At 37.6% G+C, this 26,500-nt stretch overlaps 1 protein-coding gene across 16 annotated transcripts in view; it reads left to right on the forward strand.

Moving 5' to 3' along the window:
- DLG2 (discs large MAGUK scaffold protein 2) overlaps positions 1-26,500 on the forward strand; it is a 929,335-nt gene that overhangs the window by 880,052 nt on the left and 22,783 nt on the right. For 9 of the 16 annotated variants that reach the window (XM_060018173.2, XM_060018166.1, XM_060018170.1 and 6 more), the window contains one exon: positions 23,171-23,270. The exons of 1 other annotated variant lie outside the window; for it this stretch is intronic. In XM_060018173.2, coding sequence (XP_059874156.1) covers positions 23,171-23,270 — 100 coding nt within the window. Of the gene's footprint in view, positions 1-21,225; positions 21,833-23,170; positions 23,271-24,103; positions 24,150-26,500 lie in introns of those variants that run through there. 6 more of the 16 variants (XM_060018175.2, XM_060018169.1, XM_060018172.1 and 3 more) reach the window with 2 other exon arrangements.

A 26,500-nucleotide genomic window follows, 5' to 3' on the forward strand; every position in this document is an offset into this window, starting at 1 on the left:
GAAGGGAGCATGAACTTGATAGAACCCAGACTAGGAATTAAAATTGTACACATGCTTTTAGGCCTAGCCTCAAGCAGATATCTTCCTAACACCGCACCTCAAGATGGTTGCCTTACCTTCCAGTGCAAGTCTCCAGCACTAAATAGTTGCTGTGTGCTACTAAAAATCGGCACAGTTTATGATACCGAAATAACCACTGAATTGAACTGAAAACTAACCAGGGCAGATTCAATAAAACTGTCACTAAAGTACTTTTTTTAAAAAAATGAAACCAATTTTAGACTGATTGCCAGGTTAAAAGCAGAAATGTGTTGTAATGGATCCACTCCAGTGGGATTAAGAAATTCTTCATGGATACTAGTAGTAATAAGTCTTCATATTTACAGAACTCTTTGCTATATTATCCATGTCATAGATGAAGAGGCAGGGACCGAGGTTTAAGTGACCTGTCCATAGTCACACAGCCAAGTGCTATCCTTTGGAGGCACATGAAGATCATTTCAGTTATTTAGCAAAAGTTTACAAGGTGTCTTTCATGCCCAGCACTGTGCTAGGGCTGGGGGAAACAAAGATGCATTAGCCTTTGCTTGCTCTTGGCAAACATTGGATGGTCTGGGAAGGACTGGGATTTCCTTGGAAGTTGGCACTCTTAGTATATAATATTCCTCTGTAAAATGGGCTAGTAAGAGGGGTGCAGTAAACTTGCTTCATTAAGATGTGAGACAAACTAACAAAAAGAGACATAGTATGAAGGATATTTAGTCAAATCAAAATTACACTTTTCAAGAAAAACATCTGTGTGTAGCCCACTTGTTATCTATCTATCATAATGTAATAAGCGCCATGAATCTCCCACCTAACATGAAGGTATGAAACAATGAAAAGCATTTCATGGCCAAGGATTATGATTTATCAGATTGTGTGCACTTGGGGTCCATTTAGAGAAGAGGGGGAAAAATAACTCTTGAAGCAAGTGCAATTGGTATACATAAGTACCAGTGACAAAGCTCAGGGAAACATCCTTTATTTGTTAGTAGTGACAAGGTGTAATGCAAAGAGTTGCCATTCATTTACAGAGTTCTGGGCAATTTGGGTGACACAATTACCAGGTGAGAGTTTTCCCAGTCTCAAATTTATCGCAGGCACTTGTCAGTCTGAGTTAGAGCCTTCCTCCCTTGAAAAGAAGCAAAAAGCTTGCAGAGTGCTATTTGCCTTTCATGTTTTGACAACTTCACGAATATTTGTAAAGATTTTGTTACCACTTGTTGAAACTGGTATTTGGGCATTCTTGATGTGAATGGTTGTTTTTCCTGGAAGGCCCCAAGAAGCCACCGTTTCTCTCTGTAATTGGCTTGTACTCACCTGTCACGAAGAATTAACACCTTAATGAATTTAGAGCACATGTTCAATGTGAATGACAGAGCTTGTCATTCTTCGTTTATGGAGAAAGCGTTCTGTGAACACCTCCCATGGCTGCAAGCCGTAGTGGAGGTGATGTGCTGAGACACAAGCCCAGATTACAGTCAGAAAATAAATACATGAATTCATGATTGCTACTCAGTGCTATTTATGATTGCTTTCATTACTTTGTTAAAGGTAAGGAGTTCTTTCCCCCAGCGGACCCCCAAGAGTGGATAGAACTTTTGTGTTTACCCCCTTCTCAGTAATAGGCAGAGTTCACATTTGGTAAATAAAGGATTTGGCTTTGATCAGTAAATGTGATAACTATATAGCTAACATTTACTGAAGGTTATTTATGAGCCAAAAGTTTTGCTAAATAGATTATAAGAATTTTTTTCATTAAATCTTCACAAAAACCCTATGAGGTGAAAACTACATAGTGGCATTTTTTAAAGAAAATAATCCTTCTTGTCCCTGCCCAACCCCAAAGTGTTGACTAAATCCTCCATGATGATGTTCCCTAAATATATAAGCATAAAATTAAGTGCAAATTTCTTACACTTATAGCTCTTATCATCTATAAAGTTAAAATAAAATTACAAATTAAATGCCATATATATTTAGCATTTATTTATATATTATAGCAACAAAATTCAAAATCACAACATAAATGTGATTGATGTTGTTTTAGTACTACTAAATCTTCACCTACAATGTAAACATGGTAGTGGCTGCCGTGTGGAAGTTTCTTTTGAGTTGTACCTGCTACGTGTTAGGTGAAGACTCAATTCTCTCACCACTACATTCACCGGAAAACCACTGCAGAGGTCCCAGGCTGGCTGTCACTTCTCCCCGTTTACCCAGCCCCTAGCTCTGACCCCTTGGGAGTTGTTGAATGAATTATTATGGACCTCATTTATCATAATACAGATGCCTTCCGTGGCTGAATGCAAACTTGACAGTTTTACTTGCCTGCCTTTCTGCAGAACTCAGCTGTACTCCCTTGGCACTGTCTGCACGTATGTGTCCGGGGCAGCACCTCTGCCCAGCCCCCATCCAAGCTGAGCTATGCTATTTTTAATCTACTGTGGGCTGAGAAACCCAAGGAATATGCTTTTTTTTTCTTTCTTTCATTTAATAGAAGTAGGCTCTTCTCTGTGATGAAAGTGCATAAGACTTTGTTGGGTAGATTTTGTGACTTCTCTGTCAGCCGCAAAATTCTCCTCCTGCAGAATTTATAATCCAAGTACTTGAAATGGTTGATTAAATGACAAAAGAATGGTTTCTTGACTCTATTTGTGATTTCTGCAGAAAAATGTGTACTGTGCATTTAGTGCTCAATTATTCCTTCAATAGAAGTAAACGTTCAATAGTATCATGTGTAACAGAGAGGTGCACAGTGCAGGTGAACTGTCTCTTTGTCTTTCCTGCCACTTCTCTGAGTTCCATCCTCCATTGAGTAGAGTAAATCCTCTACTCCATCCACAAAGCTTCTTACCATTCCTGAGTCCCACAGAACTGGGGAAGGGTGAAGGGGAGAAGAGGTGGCCTTGCGTCCCCTGTTGCAGCCTTTCATCTGCGCAAACCGACTTTTGCTACTTCCCCACTGGACAATCTCCTACTCATTAAAACCCCTAAAACAGTGCCCCAGAGCCTTCTCCAGCCTCCCCAGTGGCCTTGCTCCCTCCATGGTGCCCCCACAGCTTGTTGTAAGTAACTCCATCATAACGATTATAACAGTGTAGTAATGATTTGCTTAAACTGTGAGCTCCTCGTTTTGTGTTCCCAATGTTTATTATAGCCACATTTATTGCCGAGGGGACACACATGGCGGGTGAAACATCCCACATAACATTGAGCAAGAGCCAGCCTGAGAGTGTGAGCTTTTGCAATTCCTTTTCCCAGAGCGGGGTGCCATTTTCTAATTTGCCCCCAGGCACTTTTTGCCATTGGAGCCCTGGATATAAAGTTTGGCAAAAACAATAAATGCTTATGGCATAAAAATAATTACGATTTATTGAGCACTTACCATGGCTAAGCTCATACCTGCCTGGTTGCATTTACCACTGCAATAGCCTGTGATGGAGGCATTAGTTATGCCACTCCTTTGGAATCTTCAAGTAATGGATATTGCTGTCAAATGTAGTATCTTCTACTAGCGTGCGCAGTCTTCAGCCCCTGAAATGAGGATTGAGAATGGGGGAAAAGTAATAATGTTGTTTATTAGATGCTATTTCCTAGGCACTGTGCTAAGTGACGCAAGTATATTTTCTCACAAGTGAAACACAATTGTTACATGAACAGTATGTCCAGACAAGGTGCAAAGATGCCTCCCCTCGAACCAGGTTAGTGGCAGGACGGAAGGAGAAAAAAAATGACAGAAATGCACAAGGAAGGGATTAAGGATGATGGCAAAGTTTCTGGTGGATACTTGGGGAAAAAATTCCTCCCCATGCTCAAGAAACATTCTCTTTGGCTTTAAAGTGACAATCAGTTATAGTGACAGACTCACTCAGTGATCCCTGGTGTCTAACACAGAAATAACAATAAACTTGCTGGGATGTGACATGAACATGAATAGGAAAGGGGTGTGTGTATGTGTAAGAGAGAGAGAAAAAGAGAGAAAAGGATGGAGGGAGGGAGGGAGAGGGAGAGAGAGATAGAGATTGTTCTTAAAAGGAAGTGCTGGGGGTTTTGAAGGTGTTTTTATTCCCTTGAGGTGTGTATATATGTTTTCATGGTTTTTATCTCTGCACTCTAAAATCTTAGAGGATTTCAAATCTTAGTCAAGTGAAAAATCTGTACTTTTATCAGCCGCCATTCAAAGTTTAACAAGCAATGTTCGATTTTTCTCTCCCCAAAGAATGAACCATTGAGAAACCCTTAAGCCACTCACATCCTCTCACATTAGAACTACAATCTGCTCTCTTGACAAGCTCTGCTTGTCTTAGAAAACACAGTCTGCTAGCATATAGCATATGAAATGCACCTTAAAGGAAATATGTAGATGGAAGGCACAGTGTGGGCTAGACAGAAATGCCCAAGATACAGACCACCTCTCCACTCTCCTGCCACAAGACTGAACTCCCAGTGAGAGTCCTAATCCCTGTGGCTCATCCTGCTAAAATGAGGCTACAGGCCTAGGGCCCAGCAGTCTCAGCTATAATGGACTTGCCTTCATTTGTAAGGTGTACCCCTTCTTCCATTCAAGCATGAAGTAAGAATTGTTCAATCAGGCACAACCTTACAAAAAATACTATTTATTATTTGTACTTATTGGTTTGCCTGCAGTTACTCCTGAGACATGAATGCTGCAAGTGACCTTGTGCTCTGGGTCTGGAGGTGACATCAGATTGTGGGAGACAAAGAGCAAACCATCAGTTCCTGAAACTCAGTCATCATCCAAGAGAATGAAGCTGAGTACCCCTCCTAGTTGAAGGAGGGAAGAAAAGGAGGGAGCAGGCAAGGGGAGGAAGAGGAAAAATCCTCATTGCATAAAGGACCTTCGAGGTCATCTCATTTATCTCCCTGACTGACAGAAGAGGAAGGTGCTCAGGGAGGGAAAGTGACTTTACTAAGCTCATATGGACAGGAGGGGCCGAGGCCAGGAGTCTCTCCTTGGAGTTTCCGTAGTGAGTATAGCCTGAGTATTTGCCTGTTGTCTGCCACTAGACAGTAAGCCCCACAAGCAAAGCAAGTTACCTCTCTGAGCCTCATATGTTACCATTGGTGATAATGATGATGGTGATGGTGGGAAGTAGGGATGGTACAGATGAGGAAAATAAATCTTAGAAAGGTTCAATAACTTGCCCCAAGGCCACACAGCTAGTGAGTTGGATCAAACATATTAGCAAAGAAGACTCTTGAAAAGAAAATGTGTCTAGCAGAGAAGTGGTGTGCCTGGGCCCATCTGATGCTAGGACTGGGCTCTTCTTTTTTTTTTTTTTTAACATATTTATTAGAGTATAATTGCTTTACAATGTTGTGTTAGTTTCTGCTGTATAACAAAGTGAATCAGCTATATGTATACATATATCCCCTTATCCCCTCCCTCTTGCGTCTCCCTCGCACTCTCCCTATCCCACCCCTCTAGGTGGTCACAAAGCACCAAGCTGATCTCCCTGTGCTATGCAGCTGCTTCCCACTAGCTATTTTACATTTGATAGTGTATATATATCAATGCCACTCTCTCACTTTGTCCCAGCTTACCCTTCCCCCTCTCCGTTTCCTCAAGTCCATTCTCTACGTCTGTATCTTTATTCCTGTCCTGCCCCTAGGTTCATCAGAACCTTTTTTTTTTTTTTGATTCCATATATATGTGTTAGCATACAGTATTTGTTTTTCTCTTTCTGACTTACTTCACTGTGTATGACGGACTCTAGGTCCATCCACCTTACTACAAATAACTCAATTTCATTTCTTTTTATGGCTGAGTAATATTCCATTGTATATATGTGCCACATCTTCTTTATCCATTCATCTGTTGATGGACACTTAGGTTGCTTCCATGTCCTGGCTATTGTAAATAGTGCTGCAATAAACATTGTGGTACATGACTCTTTTTGAATTATGGTTTTCTCAGGGTATACGCCCAGTAGTGGGATTGCTGGGTCGTATGGTAGTTCTATTTTTAGTGTTTTAAGGAACCTCCATTCTGTTCTTCATAGTGGCTGTATCAATTTACATTCCCACCAACAGTGCAAGAGGGTTCCCTTTTCTCCACACCCTCTCCAGCATTTATTGTTTGTAGATTTTTTGATGATGGCCATTCTGACTGGTGTGAGATGATATCTCACTGTAGTTTTGATTTGCATTTCTCTAATGATTAATGATGTTGAGCACCCTTTCATGTGTTTGTTGGCAATCTGTATATCTTCTTTGGAGAAATGTCTGTTTAGGTCTTCTGCCCATTTTTGGATTGGCTGTTTGTTTTTTTGATATTGAGCTGCTTGTATATTTTGGAGATTAATCCTTTGTCAGTTGCAAATATTTTCTCCCATTCTGAGGGTTGTCTTTAGGACTGGGCTCTTATCTCTTCCCCTTGCACACTCCTCACTGAACAAATACCTGGGAGTCTCTAGTGATGTTGGCCTCGCCCTGTAGCATCACACGCCTCCAAACAACAAACAAGGTTGTGAAACAAACCAGACTGTGAAATGAAGTAATTGGTCCCTCCCTTCCTGCCTGCAGTAGGACATAGTACGGATCCCCCTGCCGTGGACAACTAGCTCTCAACCAACTCTTCCCTCAACCAGCACTGCTTGGGCAACTACTATGTACTCAGCCCTAGAAAAGTGCAAACAGGAAACAAGCTAGTGAAATTTTGGCTCTGGAGTCCGAGAGCTGAGTTTGAATACAGTTCTGCCACTTACCAGCTGGGCAAATGATGTTACCTCTCTAAGCCTCAGTTCTCTCATTTGTATATGTGTAATAGTATAGACAGAGGGGTGTGTGTGTGTGCGCGCGCGAGTGTGTGATGGAATTGTGGGGAGGATTCAATGAGGTAATTAGTACAGAATATTTGACAAGATTATACTGACAAGGGCACAGAGAAAGAGCTCAATAAATCTTGGTTGCTATTATTGTTATCGATGAGTTTATTTGGAGAAAAGACGCACTTTGAGTGAGCGGAGAACAGTCAAGAACTCTGCCTAACTCCTTTTGCTGGTGGAATAACCTCCCCACCTGCTCTGTTCCACATGGTGAATGATGATCATTCTTCAATATCTAGTTCACAGTTCACCTCTTGCTCTCTTCCAGAGCAGAACTTACTCTGCCTTCCCGATGCCTCTTCAGTACCGTGCACACACTGTCACACTGTATTAGTAACTTAGGAATCTCTCTCTGTCACTGAATTGTGAGGTCCTTGAGAGTTTATTGCAGCTCCAGTTCCTAACTCAGCACCTGGCTTATACGTGTGCTCAGCATATATCTGGTGCATGAATAAGTGGATGTAACTGTCTAAGGTAAAGGAACTTGGAGTAGTTAGGAGAGCCTTCTCTCAGGAAAGGTTCATGAGAGATGAATAACTTCAGAAGTGCTTGGACAGACAGCAGTGGAAACAGGAGGAAAGACAGTGTTCTATTACTTTCTATTAGTGTAAATCAATATATTGATTTGAGTGAGGGTCTTCTCATACAGGTAACGGTAAATCAGCTTACAGCTTCCCTGCTGGCCTCATGGTGTTACATCACCTCCCGGGTAGGTGTGTAGAATCAGCCAGTGAGGACTGGCCTGAGGGATTACAAAAAGAAGAGGAGCCCTTGGGAAAGTTTCAGAACTGGCATTCGTAGGAATGAAGAAATGCAATTGAGGAGTGGCGTCCTCCCTGCAAATGAGCATATTATTTTCATAATAGTAGAAAACATTCAGTGTTATCACTGACCCTAGGGGACCCATCACAGAAATCTCATTGCATAAACCATATGAAAAGAATAAAGTACCAGAGATTATGTTTCAGAGATAAAGTATAAAATTCCGCAGAAAGTAATTTGCCTGGAGAAGTTCTCAGCAATGGCTAAAGTGCCTATATGCTAAAAGCAGGGTGGAATGCATACTTGGAATCTTGGCAAGCAATCACAGAAAGGCAGTATTGCATAGTGGTTAAGGGCGCAACTCTGGAATCAACTGCAAACCTGGCTGATGACTCACAGTCGTGTAAACCCTGAGCAAGTGACCAACTGCTCTGTACCTCGGTTTCCTTGTATGTAAAATGTGGACACAAAATAGTTGATAATTAGTGAAAAGCACTTAGAATAGTTAACCCAAGTAAATCACTTAGAAAAGTACTTCCCCTTTGGGTAAGCATTTAACAAATATTAGGGAGGAAAATGCTATTATGATTAGCAAGTCCCTGTTACCGATTTTGTTCCACATGTTGTTCTGGGGCACTGGGGGAAGTGCAAAAGAAAACTTTAAGACAAGATCCTCATCCTTACAGAGTTAGACTGAAGGTGAAACATAAAACTAGCTTCAATAAGGCAGTTAGAGAACTCAGATTGCAAACCGGATGAATCTGTGTGACGAGGAGGGAGGAGTATAGTAGAGAATAAGCCGAACAACCTTGTGGGTGCTCAGGTAAGGTTCATTGAATATAATTAAATGGGATTTCATTCAGGTTAGGACGTTATCAGCTATTTTGTAAAACTCCAGATTTTGGAGAACAAAAAAATCATAGGAATAGAAGAACCCTCTCAATTATCAGTGTATTTAGAGAATGCTAAAACAGAAAGAAGAAAAACGGAATTTCTTTAACTTGACCTTGAATGAGGTTTCAGATTCTGTGAATGATCGAGATGAAAGAAACCTCAGCGATCAGCTGGTCCGAGCACCTTGTTCTTCAGATGGAGAAACAGGCCCAGAGATATGAGGTGACTTACCCAAGTCACAGTGGAAACCCAGGTCTCCTCCTGCTTCTCAGTCTGATTCTCAACTCCGCATGGATGCTTGTTGGCTTCTCTGGCTCCTGAAGGGCATTCTTCCCATCCAACACCAGTCAGCTGAGTGGACCCCCATCTGACTCCTAGAGCTTTTCCAGTGGGCACCTGCTTGTGGTCAGTTATGTCCTGACAGCCACGTCTTGCAGGCTTAACCCTCTAGGCTTTGACTAGAACCTTTGGGTTGTAGCAAATAGCAATCAAAGGAAAGGAAGGGAAGGAGGGAGGAAAGGAGGAAGGAAAGAAAGAGCAAAAAACCGTTAATGGAGAAATCAAGAAATTAACAGTGTGACCAACATATCTGATCCATTCAACTCTGTTCCCCATTTTTCTGTCTAACACATGAGATTTAAAAATCATTCCAATGTGTCCCATTGATGAGAACATCTTGAAAATGAGTAAAGTTGGAAATGCAAGTTTTGGAGTTTTTTGCTTAGTTTTGCTTTGGTTTCAGATCCTGTGGGTTGTTGCATAAGCCATTAGTATTGTGTGGCTTAATGCCAAAATGCTGGACAATTCTAGAATTCTGAAGCAACTAATCGGAATCACATAGCTTGGCAATTTCCTATGGAGTCTACTACACAAAATGATGCACGAATTGACAAAGAAAATGCCACATTGTCAGAATGCATTACTGAATGTTATCATCCTTTGCACTAGTCACAGATATCAATATCTATTTAAGTGAAGACCAAATTGCTAAGGGCTCAGCAGAGGGCTTGGCACATAAAAGGACATAGTAGCCATTCACTAAATAAATTTATTAATGAATAAAGTGAATAGTGAAAATCAGAAATGTATTAATAAATAAAGTGAATAAATAAATGAATGAGTGACCCCCTAACAGCAGCATGAAGGTTCCATCAGCTACAATGAACTTGAAGAAAGCCATTTTTACTTTTTCCAACAACTGTAGCTATGGCCCAGTGACCACACAAAGTTTCAAGTTTGCAAGATGGGATGGACTGTGGAAGAAGCTCCGTTGTAGACAACTCAGTACAACAGCACCGTCTCTGATGTTTGATTCTCTGATACTTTGATTCTCCCAGTTTGAGGTCATGTCCACATCCATGCTGGAATACTTTGAATCTTAACAAATAGATTTATACTAAAACTAGCACCAGAGCTCTATATCCAGAATGATAACCTGCTTGCCCCAACCTCGCAAAAAAAAAAATCAGGAGCAAGTTTGAAAGAGTCTTCAGGTCATTTAGAGAATACTGTCTACAGTAATAGATCAAAGTCTTACTTTTCGTTTGATTGTAGTAGTACTGGTACAATACTCATGAACTAAGAATAATAGTTTGACCAATTATTTCAGTATGTCTCTGGGTATGATGCCCTGAATTGTAAATATATTATTTTCATAGTAATTTTTATTGTCTGGTAGCTTCAGATTTTAATGTAAAGTTTACACTTCTGTGACAAATAATTTCTCTTAGAAAAGCTACTCTTCAAGCAGAGAATTTGATAATTAAAAAAACAGAGCTTAATTTCCCAGTTGTGGGATGTATCAGTGTTCTCTTTCAACTTGATTAAATAAATCTTGCCCTTGGCTAACAGACTTAAAATGTACCTTTCTCATAGAAGCTTTACATTGCAATGGGGTAATTAGGATTGTGTAGGGGGTGTTAGAAGGGGAGGAAAAAAAGCAGACAGGACACATCATTGGGACCAATTATAAATTAAGAATAAATGGTTGCTAGAGGAGATGTCAGTTAGTACAGATCATTTTGAAAGTAGTTTGGCACGTGTCGGATTTTTTTAGCTATCCATAATTTTTAACTCAATAATTCAACTTCTAGAAATCTATCCCAAGGAAATAATTTGAAATACAGAAAATGTTGTATTCATTGCAACATAGAGTACTTAAAAATGGGAAACTACAGAAGTATCCAATAATACAGGAATGTTTAAGCCAATTGTGGTAAATCCATTTGATGAAATATTAAGTTGTTATTATGCTTATAAGATGTATTGGTTTATAGTTTTTATTTATTGTGATATATTTTCTAATTTTGGTGTCTGGTAATGGTGCCGTATAGAATGAGTTCTGTCTTTTGGAAGTTTGAGAAGAATTGATATTTATTCTTTTTTAAATGTTTAGTAGAATTCACCAGTGAAGCCAGCTAGGCCTGGGCTTTTCTTTGTGGCTAGTTTTTCAAATTACTAATTTAATCTATTTATTTGTTATAAGTCTGTTCAGAGTTATTTTTCTTCTTGAGTCAGTTTTGGTAATTTGTGTCTTTCTAGGAATTTGTTCATTTCATTTGTCCATCTAAATTGTCTAATTTACTGGTATACAACTGATCATGGTATTTCTTTATAATTCTTTTTATTTCTATAGGGTCAGTAATGAATACTCCTCTTTTATTCCTTATTTTAGTAATGAGTCTTCTCTCTTTTTTTCTTAGCCAATCTAGCAGTTATCAATTTGTTAACCTTTTCAAAGAACTAACTTTTGGTTTTGTTGATTTCTCTCTGTTGTTTTTCTCTTCTCTATAGTTCATTAATTTCTGCTCTAATCTTTATTATTTGCCTTTTTCTGCTTGCTTTAGGCTTAGCTTGGTCTTTTTTCCAGTGCCTTAAGGTGGAAGGTTAGACTTTTGATTTGAGATCTTTTTTAATATTATAGCTATAATATTTAATATTATAGCTATAAGTTTTCCTCTAAATATTGCTTTAGCTGCCATAAGTTTTGGTATCTGTGTCTTTATTCTTATTCATATCAAAGTCTTTTCTAGTTCCCTTATAATTTCTTCTTCGACCCATTGGTTAGTTAGGATAGTGTTTTCATTTCTTTTAATGTCCACATATTTGGGGATTTTCTAAATTTCTGTTTCATTATAGATTTCTAATTTCATTCCATTGTTAAGCATTCATTAAAGCTGATGCTTCCAAATACTCTCTAATGATATGTCACCATTAAAATAATTGGCTCCTATTTATTGAGCTTTAATAAATGCCAGGCACTATGATAATAGCTTTTTATACATTATCACATTTAAATATTCAGAACCGAGGCTCAGAGATTAAACAAGCAAATAGCTGAGCCAGCACATTTTTATTACTAATAATAAACAGCAACTAGATCAGATCATTGAGCATAGAATTATGAGAAAAACAGCTTCTGAGAGATAACTGCCAAGAAATGCAATTGAAAAAGACAAACATTATTCATTTGGCCATGGTTCTTTTTCTTCCATTACTTCTCCCCCTTTTCTCCAGATGTTTGTTATATTCCTTCTCTTCCTTCTTTTTCTTCTCCTTTTTTGCCAAAAGTTTCTCCCCATATTCCCAGTGGGAATCATCCCTTAGCATTTCAGTTCATGCATTCATTTGATGAATATTTGAGTACCTACCTTCTCTAGATCCTACATACAGAAATGAAAGGGATGTGGTGCCTGCTCTGAGATCATCATGTAGTAGGAGAGAGCTATGTAAAAAGGAGTAGATTCACTGTGACAGCCTTGGGTAGAACATCTGAGCATATAACCTTAAAAATGAGTCAGTGTTCATGAGATGGACAAAGGGGGAAGGGTTTCTATAACCAGCACCCAAGTCAAGATATAGAATATATACCTATAAGTCAACTATACTTCACTTAAAAAAGAAGAAGATATACCTATATATATTTAGGAGAGTAGCCTAGGCTAGAAATATATTTTGGGGAAGTGTCGTGGTTCTAGCCATGATAAAGGCACAGTTTCTCACTTTTCAACCATGAATTTGATTTCTACCACCATATCTTAGTTTTGCCTGTTCTAGAACTTCTTATAATTGAAATCATACATACATACTCTTTTGTGTCTGCCTTTTATGACTCAGCATAATGCTTTTGAGATTCATCCATGTTGTTGCTTATATTGGTAGTTCAATGCTTTTTATTGCTGAGTAGCAATAGCAATATATTGTGTGTATCAGTGTATCACAGTTTATCAATTTACCTGTTGATGGACATCAGAATTCCCATTTGGGGAATTATGAACATTCTTATACACACCTTTTTGTGGACATATTTTTCTCTTGAGTAAACATCTAAGGGTGAATTGCTGAATCATAGGTTAGCTGTATGATAAACTTTACAAGAAACTGTCAAAGTGTTTTCAAAGTGGCTATACCATTTTGCATTCCCACTAACAATTCATATGAGAGTTCCAATTGCTTCACATCCTTACCAACACCTAATATTGTAAGTCTTTTTACTTTCAGCCACTCTAGTGGGTGTGGAGTGGTATCTTGCTTTGGCTTTAATTTCTCTGATGATTAATGATGTTTTTCACATGCTTACTGACCATTTGCATATCTTATGTTAAATATCCAGTTGAGTCTTTTGCCCATTTTTTATTATATGTTTTTGCTTTTTATTGTTCTGTTGTAGGAGTTTTTAAATATTCTGAATAAAACTCCTTTATCAGATATATGTATTTTAAACATTGTTTCCCAGTTTGTGGCTTGGTTTTTTATTTTCTTAATGACCTCTTTTGAAAAGCAAAAGTTTTTAATCATGAAATCCAGTTTACCATTTTTTTAAATTTACCATTAGTGCTTTTATGTTTTATCCACAAAATCTTTGCCTTCCTCGCATTACAAGTATATTCTGTTTTCTTCTAGAAATTGTATACTTCAAGCTTTTAGAATTAGGTCTGCAATCTATCTCTAGAAAATTTTGGTATATGGTATAAGTTAAGAGACGAAGTTCATTATTATGAAAATATTCAAGCTTACAAAAATGTAGAAAGAATAGAATTATGAACCTCTGTACCTATTAGCTTCAACAGTTACCAACTCATGGTCAATCTTGTTTTGTATATTCTGAAATATATGAGATATTTATAGATAGATAGATAGATAATCTCCCCTGAACTATTTCGAGAGGACATTGTAGAAATTATGGCCTGTTGTTGTTGTTGTTCTAATTCAGAATTCAATCCAGGATCGCACATTGCAATTCATTTGTCCTATTTCCTTAATCTCCTTTAATCTAGAATGGCTCTTTAGCCTTTTCTGTTTTTTATGACAGTGACATAAGAGGATTAAGAGGATGTTTCTTAATTTTAATTTGCTGATTATCTCTTCATGGTTAGCTTCATCTAATGCATTGTTGGCAAGGATATTATATCAGTGATATTGTATACTTCTCAGTGCTTTCCATCAGGAGGCACATGGTTTCAGGTTATCCCACTATATTGTGATGCTAAGTTTGATCACTTGGTTAAGGTGGTATCTGCCAGATTACTCCACCATAAAGGCACTTTTACCCACTTTTTTTTTTTTTTTTTTTGGCTGTGTTGGGTCTTCGTTGCTCCACGCGCGCTTTCTCCAGCTGCAGCGGGCGGGGGCTACTCCTCACTGCAGTGCGCAGGCTTCTCATTGCGGTGGCTTCTCTTGTTGCTGAGCACAGGCTCTAGGTGCACAGGCTTTGGTAGTTGTGGCGTGCAGGCTTGGTAGTTGTGGCACATGGGCTTAGTTGCTCCGTGACATGTGGGATCTTCCTGGACCAGGGCTCGAACCCATGTCCCCTGCATTGGCAGGTGGATTCTTAACCACTGCACCACCAGGGAAGCCCCTACCCACCTTTTTAATGATTAATCTGTTAGAAGATAAGTGTCCCGAGAGGGCGTAGAGCAGAAGCAAGAAGAACTGCAGTCCTGCAGCCTGTGGAATGAAAACCACATTCACAGAAAGATAGACAAAATGAAAAGGTAGAGGACTATGTACCAGATAAAGGAACAAGATAAAACCCCAGAAAGACAACTAAATGAAGTGGAAATAGGCAACCTTCCAGAAAAAGAATTCAGAATAATGATAGTGAAGATGATCCAGGACCTCGGGAAAAGAATGGAGCCAAAGATCGAGAAGATGCAAGAAATGTTTAACAAAGAGCTAGAAAAATTAAAGAACAAACAAACAGAGATGAACAATACAATAACTGAAATGCAAACTACACTAGAAGGAATCAATAGCAGAATAACTGAGGCAGAAGAACGGATAAGTGACCTGGAAGACAGAATGGTGGAGTTCACTGCTGCAGAATAGAACAACGAAAAAAGAATGAAAAGAAATGAAGACAACCTAAGGGATCTCTGGGACAACATTAAAGACACCCACATTCACATTATAGGGGTCCCAGAAGGAGAAGATAGAGAGAAAGGACCCGAGAAAATATTTGAAGAGATTATAGTCGAAAACTTCCCTAACATGGGAAAGGAAATAGCCAGCCAAGTCCAGGAAGCACAGAGAGCCCCAGGCAGGATAAACTCAAGGAGAAACGTGACGCGACATATAGTAGTCAAATTGACAAAAATTAAAGACAAAGAAAAATTATTAAAAACAACAAGGGAAAAATGACAGATAACATACAAGGAAACTCCCATAAGGTTAACAGCTGATTTCTCAGCAGAAACTCTACAAGCCAGAAGGGAGTGGCACGATATATTTAAAGTGAGGAAAGGGAAGAACCTACAACCAAGATTACTCTACCCAGCAAGGATCTCATTCAGATTCGACAGAGAAATCAAAAGCTTTACAGACAAGAAAAAGCTAAGAGAATTCAGCACCACCAAACCAGCTCTACAACAAATGCTAAAGGAACTTCTCCAAGTGGGAAACACAAGAGAAGGAAAGGACCTACAAAAACAAACCCAAAACAGTTAAGAAAACGCTAATAGGAACATACGTATCGATAATTACCTTAAATGTGAATGGATTTAATGCTCCAGCCAAAAGTCACAGGCTCATTGAATGGATACAAAAACAAGACCCGTATATATGCTGTCTACAAGAGACCCACTTCAGACCTAGGGACACATACAGACTGAAAGTGAGGGGATGGAAAAAGATTTTCCATGCAAATGGAAATGAAAAGAAAGCTGGAGTAGCAATACTCATATCAGGTAAAATAGACTTTAAAATAAAGAATGTTACAAGAGACAAGGACGGACACTACATAATGATCAAGGGTTCAGTCCAAGAAGAAGATATAACAATTACAAATACATATGCACCCAACATAGGAGCACCTCAGTACATAAGGCAAATGCTAACAGCTATAAAAGAAGAAATCGACAGTAACACACTAATAGTGGGGGACTTTAACATCTCCCTTACACCAATGGACAGATCATCCTGACAGAAAATTAATAAGGAAACACAAGCTTCAGATGACACAACAGACCAGATAGATTTAATTGATATTTATAGGACATTCCATACAAAAACAACAGATTACACTTTCTTCTCAAATGCACGTGGAACATTCTCCAGGATAGATCATATCTTGGGCCACAAATCAAGCCTCAGTAAATTTAAGAAAGTTGAAATCATATCAAGCATCTTTTCTGACCACAACACTAATGAGATTAGAAATAAATTACAGGGAAAAAAAATAAAAAACACAAACACATGGAGGCTAAACAATACGTTACTAAATAACCAAGACATCACTGAAGAAATCAAAGAGGCAATCAAAAAATACATAGAGACAAATGACAACAAAAACACGATGACCTAAAACCTATGAGATGCAGCAAAAGCAGTTCTAAGAGGAAAGTTTATAGCAATACAATCCTACCTCAAGAAACAAAAGAAATCTCAAATAAACTATCTAACCTTACACCTAAAGGAACTAGAGAAAGAAAAACAAACAAAACCCAAAGTTAGTAGAAGGAAAGAAATCATAAGGATCAGAGCAGAAATAAATGAAATAGAAACAAAGAAAACAATAGCAAAGATCAGTAAAACTAAAAGCTGGTTCTTTGAGAAAATAAACGAAATTGATAAACCTTTAGCCAGACCCATCAAGAAAAAGAGGGAGAGGACTCAAATCAATAAAATTAGAAATGAAAAAAAAAAGAAGATAATGTATGCTGTTCCCCAACAAATTTTTAATCAATAGTTTTATTAACCACTGATGATTCTTGCCTGAATTAATTATTATTATGGTAGTCAAAAAATGGTGATTTCCTAACTTTATTATTTCTTCTATAGTTATTAGCATTCTACATAAGAGAACTTTCTCTTTTTCCCCATTATTAATTATTTAATTTAGGTATTTTGGATGATCTTTATGGACTTATGATTTTCTTTTTTAATTCAATGTGTTATACTCCATTTCTGTCATTATTCATTTTAGTAATCAACTTGTCTAGATTTGGCTGGTGTGATCACTTTTAAACTGGCTTTGGTGTCCTTTTGACATGCCATCATTAGTTCTAGGTTTTCTAAATTTTGTGTTATTATTGTGTTTATGTTTAGTACTTTTTACTTTCCAGTCCAACAAAATGTTTCAGACTTACCTTTTACTTTACCTGCTCATGGAATCAGCCATTTCTCAAAAAAAACCCCACAAAAACCTAGCTCTTTTTTGTAGGAAATGGCATTTAGAAAACAAAGTCTGAGCACCAGGTGTGCTTTTTGCTTCTGGGATATCATTACATCTAGCCTCCTTTAATGGGCAGAGAAAGAAAAATAAATTTGTTCAGAAAACATCATAAATTTATATCAGATGCTTCTAATTACTATTTACCATCATAAGATTTTTCCTCTCCTTACCTCATTCCATGATTGTACCTTACCCTTCTTTCACAAGGATAACGTTGTTTCACAACATCAGTGTGTTTTATTCACTTGCCCATTACTCACACACCAAATAGTTTCAGAATTCAACCGACAATAAGCCTCCTAAGTGAAGTTCAAAATTTCTTTACAATTCTATCTTTAGAATATATTCTGAGGGTAAGTAGTCAGAGTACTATGTTTCTCCCATATTTTTTTGAAGCAAATTCAATGCATTAAATCATTTCAACTGTAACAACTTAAATATGGCATGACCACAATGCCATTTATCACACTTAAAAATTAATAATTATTGGATTAATATTCCATCTATTTCAGGTCTTAAATTGACTCATAAATATCATAAATGCTTTTTTGTTTCTTTATTATACAATTTCTTTGCTTGAACCAGAAGTGAAATCTATTGCAATTGGTTGATCCCTCTTAGTTCTCTTCTGATTTATATGTTTTCCCCCATTTTTTTGTTTGTTTTGTTTCCATTTTTATATTTAAGAAACCAGGTCATTTGTCTTATAGAGTTTGCTCCAGATTTTCTTTGTAGTATAATTTAGCAGGTTTCTCTGTCCTCTTTATTTCTGTAAACTGGTAGTTGGATTTAGAGGTTTGGTTAGATTCAGACTCATTGGCAAAGGAGGGTTTTCTTTCCTTTTCTTTTGAGAGTAGAGGTTTACAGAACTACTTTGTGGTAATATTTTGTTTTCCCATCAGGAAGCACATTCATCTGATTGTCTTTTTGTGTGTGTGATGTTACCAGCCATTGATGCTCAATGCCTAGATGCATTAATTCATTAGCCTTGCAAACAGAACCCTGGGACACTGTTACAGACACATTTATAGGGACACTGTTACAGACACACATCCATTCAGACACGTTTCTAAAACAGACATATTTCAGGCCAACTCCTGTCTTTCCTTTAACAACCTCTTTGTTTCATTGTTACTTGTTTTTGGACCTCTTTTGTTTTAAACTTCTCTTTTTTCCTGTATGAAAACATGATGTGTATAATACAAAGTGGTGGTCCAAACTTATAGTAACAACCTTCCAAAGGGAACACAATTATTTTAGAGGAGGAGAGACAAGAATGAAGAGGGAAGAAACATTTATAAGAGATAAAAGAGGTCACAGAAAAAGGTGTATATGAGCTCAGTATACATTTAAATCAAATTCTGCCCAGAGAACATTCATATCTTGAATGTGACTTTTTTTTTTTTTTGCGGTACGCGGGCCTCTCGCCGTCGCGGCCCCTCCCGCTGCGGAGCACAGGCTCCGGACGCGCAGGCTCAGCAGCCATGGCGGCATGTGGGATCTTCCCGGACCGGGGCACGAACCCGCATCCCCTGCACCGGCAGGCGGACTGTCAACCACTGCACCACCAGGGAAGCCCGAATGTGACTTTTTAGAACTATGAAACATTCGAAGCTTCAAAAATTAGAACATGAAGAAGAAAAACTTTAAAATGCCCGTTTTAAAGTTTTCTGAATGAAAAGGATAAAAACACATCAAGATTCCCTCGTGTGTCTTTAAAAACATGGGATTTGAGTGGGAGAAGGAGCAATTTGAGTTTTTTGTTTTGTTTCTTTTCTTCATGAAGCGTGTATTTTAGCTTAAACCAGTTCACCAGTGCCATTACATTGTGGGGTCAAGCTGCACAATTTCGTGCCATTTGACCTAACAACTTGGCGACTTCTGAGTGACAGCAATAATATGCTGACTCCTGGAATGAGTGTTCTAATGTCTGTCACAACATGAAAGGTATTCATTTAACAGAGACACAACAGAATCAGATAAACAAGGCATGTGTATCTGATTGATTGCAAGGGTTGTGGAGGGAGGTTTCCTCTCATTCAATTAAAGATAAAAAATATTTACACCAAGTAAAATTTAAAACATGCTGTGATTGTTTGCTTTCATCCCATAGTGTGGAGGTTAGGGAGAGGGGTATTTTTGTTTTTTAAGACCTTATTGAGATATAGTTCACATAGTATACAATTCACAGACTTAAAGTGTCCAATTCAGTGTTGTTTAGTATATTGGTAGGGTTATGCAACCATCACCACAATCTAATTTTAGAACATTTTCGTCTCTCCTAAAACTAACACTATACCCATTAGCTGTCACTTCCCATTCTCTGTACCCCCTACCCTCACTCAGCCCCAACCAACCACTAATCTACTTTGTCTATAGATTTGCCCCTCATGGGCACTTACCTTTTAAAAGCCATTCATAACCTGTCACACTGAAATTTTTTTACTTTATTTTTGTACATTATTTAAAAACAAGTACAATAGAATAGAACCCTCAAAAACATGAAAGGGTCTCAAAAAATTGTAGCAGGATATCCCACAAAAATATTGTTGAAGCCAATAGCATCTGATGGCTTAAATAAATAATTGCCAAGCAGTGAAGCTGTGGGAAAGAAGACAGATTACAGTGTCACTTAAGAAAGTCAGATGCTAATGATTTTAAATATAAACTTGAAACAGGCTTGAGTTACGGAAGCTTTTCTTGCTCTAAGAACAGCAATATTTGCAACCAGGAATATTTGCAAATTCAGATTCTAACTTCACTGCTCACCAACTGTGTGACTCTGGGCAAGTAACAGAAGATTTGTAAACTTTAGTTTCCTCATCTGTAATATGAGAATAATGATGGTACCAACCTCATGAAGTTAGTGTGGAGATTCGCATATGCAGAGCCTTTAGAACCAAGCCTGGCACATAATAAGTGCTCAGCAAATGTTACTTGTTGTCTTTACCATTTTTGTTCATAAGAACTCAATAATCCAGGTCAAATTCCACAATGGAATTCTTAGATATGCCAACTTTCCACTTGCCACGTGTGATTGGTATTTTCAAAATCTCTGCTCAAAGAAGTTTTCTGCCATGAAGACAATGGATTGGAATTTAAGATACTGTAATGTAGAGGAAAATAGCACTGATCAAGTACGATTAATAGAGCTGTAGGTTAGCCTTCAGTTGCTTTAGAACGATGTGTTCCATGAATAGTAAAAGTGCTGATTTATTATTCTCACCTAACACTCGTGTAACAGATTTTTCTTTTCTAAATTAAAAGAAAAAATCAACAGCAATGAAAACAAAGCTTATATAATGGTATTACACATGTCTAACAAAATAAAGAATAGATTAGAGCACCATACACCACATATAACCTCTTCTAGTTGAAATGTTTAACTAAGACCTTAAATGTGTGACTTTTAAATCTGTGCGTGTGAAGGGAAGTTGTGATTTGGTTTTGTGTCCATAAATGTAAGGCAGTGTGACCACCAACGAATGATTCCATTACCTTTTCTTTAACTCCAGTACAAAGTGGCTTTCGGTAATAGACTGATATGTTAGATAATTTTATTTTTGAGGAATTATTATGCATTTTCTGTTCTTTTAAAAAGTGTGGTGCTAAATATTATGATGTCCCAATCAGATGACTCATGATACACAATATTTTCATACTCGGGAAATGTTAACACATTACAGTCCTTGCTTTGAAAAGATAAAAGAATGAATCACAAACAACACATTTTCATTTTCCTTTGACCCCAAGAGACAATTTAAACGATGTGGTTTGCATGCAGCCCCATATGGCTCTCAAAGGCCTCCACATTGTGCATTCATGTCTACATTTTAACCCCAGGCTTTATTCCTCCTGGCATTGTTTTGTATTTGCATGAAAATATGTAAGTGTTTTTTTTTTGCATGACAAGCCATCCGTAACGTTGAAGTTAAATGTCTAACATATCTTGCAATATCACGTGTCATTAATTCTTACATGATATTTTTTTTCTTTTATTTTCAGTTACTGAAGTTAAATATGCTTGAAATGTAAAAGTGGCATGAAACTGGAGTGATGCAAGAATATTTAATGTTCCTTTAAGGACTTACCATTTTTTAACTGGGAAAATTTGGGGGGTAGTTCCCAGCATTGTCTTTGGACACCAATCCCTCAATTACAAATTATGATAAAACTATATTGAACACAAGTGCTGTCAGCAGAGTAATAAATTCTGAAGTGATACTTCTTTTTTTCCCTGAGAATGTGTTTCTAGTTCTTGAATATGAAGTACAAAATGTGTCCCCTAATTTCAGGATTTATTAAATATTTGATTTATTGGTTTTCTTAAAGCCTTCTTAATGGTACATAAAATTAAGCTCAACTGACTTTGGTGAAATTTCCTAGTAACTAAAAAAGTAATGAATTACTGAATGACAGCACCAATATTTTAATACTTTAATATTTCCTAAATGAACATGACTACCAAAATGGATATTAGATATAGGAGTGCGTGAGTATACAAAGAAAATAAGTTATTTATACCATTTTGTCAAGCATCAAATTCATAAGAGCACATAACTGATTCCCGCCAATGGGCCAAAATATCCAAACAAGTGCTGTTTTTTCCAAGTAGTCAACTTGCTCGCTCTGCATTTATTCCTATCAGCTGTCATTGCTAAAACCGTTTTAGAATACCCCTTGTCAAATTACCTTCAGTCTTTGGCACACTAATACCTGTGTGGTAACAAATCTTGTTTCTTGGAGAGAGACCCTCAGAGCCACGTTAGTCAAGTAAGCTGGCAAAACATGTTTTTAAAATGACACGTCAATATGAAATTACCAAGACTTGCAGGGCTTATAGCCTATAAAATGATTAAGAACAGGTTTCCCAAAGAAGAACCCCAGATAGCATTTACATAACAGCAACAGTGGGAATAAAAGATTTTTTCTTAAGAAGTCTTTTAGGCAAGCATCTGATATTCACTTGAATGAATAAGTTCTGATACAGGTATTCTGTTATGTCTATCTATTATTTTAAATTCCACCTCATTTAAGCTAATGGAGTGGTTTACATTTTTAAGGACAGCGCTTCTTCCATTATTTCTTGTCATATCAGAATATAGATAAATGGCCGTTATATCTCCCTTGCTTGAGTGAATATCAAGTTAATACCTCTTTAGCAGCAATTTTAATAGATTTTGGTTGATGGTGCCTTGACTGTCACCAGCTAGCTCTGTGATATTGGCAAGGGACTCAGCCTCTCTGTGCCTCTGGCCCCCTGTCTACAAGTGAGGGCTTAGAGCTCAATTATCTTTAAAATCTCTTTTGAATGAAAATATAATACTGTAATTATCATATATCTGTGTGGGAACTAAATCATCATATATCATAAATCCACACACATCTCTGAGGTTTTAACTAAATTCAAGCTGAAGTAACTCAAATTCCAGTTTTTTAAAAAGACATCTAGACACTGATGTGTCTAGCATCTCTAGTAAAGTCTTTTCTACCTGATGATAATGATGATTATAAAGATGAATTTGTATAGCACTTTATGTTTATACTGCCTTACATGAGTCTCACAACCTAAGAGCTGCTGTCATCATCCTCAGTATGCAGATGAAGTAGATACTGAGGTTCAAAGAGATTCAGTTACCTGTCTAAGGTGATGAACTAGCAAGTTACAGAGCCGGACAGAGGGTCTTCTACTTCCAATTTAATATTCATTTCCCCCGTCGTCATTTACCTGCCTTTTAATTAGGAGACAGTTTTTCCAAGGTGTCATTTTTCAGAATTTACACTCCTGGAAACTAAAATCTGCCTTTAGGGACCCTCCCGCACCCCTTTAGACTATCCACTTGCGTCACTACAGCTCTCTCTGCTTTTACAAACTAGTTGTTTTGTCAGCATGAGTGTGACAACAATTAGACGTCCCCTGTTTTTGCCCCATGCCTTTTCTCCTTCACAGTCATTCAATGACAAGCGTAAAAAGAGCTTCATCTTTTCACGAAAATTCCCATTCTACAAGAACAAGGAGCAGAGTGAGCAGGAAACCAGTGATCCTGAACGTAAGTAGATTCTCGAAGAGAATGTCACCTGCAACACAAGAGAAAAAAATCCTTCACGGGCAACACGCATGATGTAGGCTCCCCCACGCCACACGCCTAGGCAAACAAACACGGCAGGCAGGCAGGTCAGGGCTTACTACTGTGACCAGTGTTTGGCTGCAGTCTGGATCCTTCCCTGGATGGAGCTCTTCTTTGCAGAACGCATTGGAGAGGGACCTGAGGAATCAGGGACTTTGCTTCCAAACAGCATTTATCTGTGACCAGGACTGGGTCTGGTTCGCGTTTTCTATCATGCAACTCTCCAAAGGCTCGAGACAAATTCTTTTCTGGACAGAAATATTAGATTCCATTGCCACGTATATTGTTTTGGAATGCTAGCTAACTGGGAGTGATTAAATTCCCTTTATTGATTACTAGCATTTGTTCACTCTTTCCCTCCCAGCAGACATTAAGCACTTCCTTACTGAGCAGTGAGCTTGTATTGGGTGGATGCTCAGACTAAGAATTGGCCATGAAACTTGGAGGGGATCATCGCTCTCAGTGGTACGTTGCTGTGGCAGTACTGACAGTGGGCCAAAATGACATCTGCTGACTCTTTCTCTTTTTCGTAACAATCTTCTGCTTAAACCTTTCGAGTTGCTTTACAAATCCTTGAGTCTCAGTCCAGGGAGTTGGGAATGAAAGTTGTTTCAGAAGAAGAGAGCATGGGATCCAGATTGCTCAGGCAACACGGTCTGTCATGGTAGTATCCATTTCAACTCCACTGACTTCTTCCTTCCTCTTCCGTGGCTGTTCTCCCTCTCTCATTGCTCTCTCTGGGGACTTCCATGCAGGACATCCCCGGATTAGGTGACGACGGTTATGGAACAAAGACTCTGAGTAAGTTCCCAGGAATGGTCACTGTAACTTTTCTTTTCTTTTTCTTTCCTTTTGAGTTTCGCTTTTGTTCCTTTTCTCGAGGGCCTTTCACTCCTAGCATGCACAAGATACTGAGTTTTATTTGTTACCTAGCTGTGAATGCTCCTACAAAGCAATTTTCAGCCGTTTTGTTCTGCATGTCAGCATTTAAAAGCAAAGTGTCTCAGGCACTGTAACTTCCGTTGCAGTTCACACCTTCCCTTTCTGACCGCGTGCTGTGACCAGCATGGTCCTGGTGCCGCCGTGGCATCCCTTGCTCTGCCGCCTGATACCTCCCAGGGAGCAAGAAACCATGTTGAAAGAAAGGGCGAGTTAAATGCTGTAGAACAGGAAAGCAGAAATGTATTTTATATTCTTTCTTCTGGCTTTTCCCCCAGACATACTTAATGACCTTGCCAAATTCCATAATTGGGTTGTACTTTGCTATTGGTAAAGGAGCTGTGTTATAGTCAAAAGGAACATGCATTCTCAAAAAGTAAATATTAAGCTATTTGATCTTCCATGAATAATTCTTTGCTATTAACTTTGACTGATTTTTTTTTCTGACTTGCGGTGATCCTGCTTGAAATGTTTGTATGATAAAGTTTTAGATATGTTTATTAATATGTTTTTCTATCAGTGATTTATTAGCTGCATTGCATAACCATATCTTCATTTTACGGTTTAGAGTGGAAAGAAAAATATATTAAACTTTAAAATTTTCTAGTTATTAATGCCTTTACTCTGTGTCCCATTGCACTAATAAAAATAATAATTCTGTGTATTAATATACTATACTATGATTTTTCTTTCTTTAATATTAACTCCGTTGTGTAGGCATCAATGAACTAAGAACAGTTTTGTGTCTTTTGCAGCTGTATCACATGTTCATTTTTGTTTGTTTTCTTTTTGTTTTAATTTAACAGCTATGGGCAATATTTTTAGAAGCTGTTCATTTCATTTCTATAAAACAAAATAACATTGAGCTGGACTTTGTTTTCAAGAGCTGGTTATATAACCCTGCGTAATGATACCTGTCATCCTTCAAATTGTTAATTTGGACTCTTTTTTTAGATATGTATGTTTAGAAAACAAAATCTGATCAAGAGTAACTACTGATCTCCTTAAAGATGAAAACTTTATCTTTGAGTCTCTGTATGGAATACGTCATGAAATTTTTCCTGAATTGGTGGCTGAAATTCAAATGTTGATTTCAAAAGTATCTGGATAGCATCAAGTACCACCCGAGAGAATTTCTTAAATTTTCAGTGGGGGTGGGGAGCATTTTAATATATTGTTAATATGAACATCACTAAAAAATAGTTGCTATTGGAGAGTCAAAAATATGTTATGCCTTTTTATATCTAGAATGATGCCCTTTTAAATCCAAAGATTTGTTTACTCTTTAAAAATTGAACAGATTTCACTAGGTAAAGTTATTTGCCAGTTAACACTACTGGTAGCCATAATTCGGACTTTAGCTGGAACATATTTTTAATTTCTTTTTACCTACAAAATAGAAAAATTCTGTTAAACACTATCTTGATGTTAAGAGAGATTGGTCGTTAAATAAAACACTGCATGGTTCTAAATTTCTATAGTGTAGCTTCACTCTAAATTATATTAAAAGTAAAAACAAAACAAAAATAAACCTGTCATCTTCAAGTCAAGGTACTTGTGATAATCACACACGTGAAGATATGCCATTGTTGGGTATGTGCTTAGACTTTCTTTTCAGTAACAAAAAACAAATATGCACTAATTCATCCACACTTCTTTCCCTAGTGCCTCTTTGCACTTGTAACATATGTACCTAAATTAATAATGCAGTTCTGGTCAAACACCCACACAAAGAGAAATGATTCAGGTGAATTTAACCCATGCTTTGATTTTCATTAGTTTCATGCTCTGAAATTAATCCATCTAGGATGTGTTAACTAACACGATTGTGGGAGTCCTTTCACAATGTTCACATGTATCACATCATCACACAGTACACTTTAAAATATATGACAATTTTATTTGTCAGTTATATCTTAATAAAGCTAAAAAATGAAAACTAATCTGTCCAAGAATCTATAATAGCAAATACATTTTAAAGCACTTTTTTTAACTGTTAGAGAATAATGTTCTATATTCTTTTCCTTTTTTCTAAAGATGTACAACAGTTGTCACTTTTTAAAAAGCTGAATTTATTGCTAATGAGCTTCAGAAATCAAATAGTCACATATTCTTCATTCAATTAGCCTGATATGCAAAGAAGTTAGTAAGTTGATGAATTTATCTTCTATAGCTTAGTAAATAGTACAGATGAAACGAAGTGATTTTGGAAA

Source organism: Delphinus delphis, chromosome 8, assembly GCF_949987515.2.
Source record: "Delphinus delphis chromosome 8, mDelDel1.2, whole genome shotgun sequence".
Classification (NCBI taxonomy): domain Eukaryota; kingdom Metazoa; phylum Chordata; class Mammalia; order Artiodactyla; family Delphinidae; genus Delphinus; species Delphinus delphis.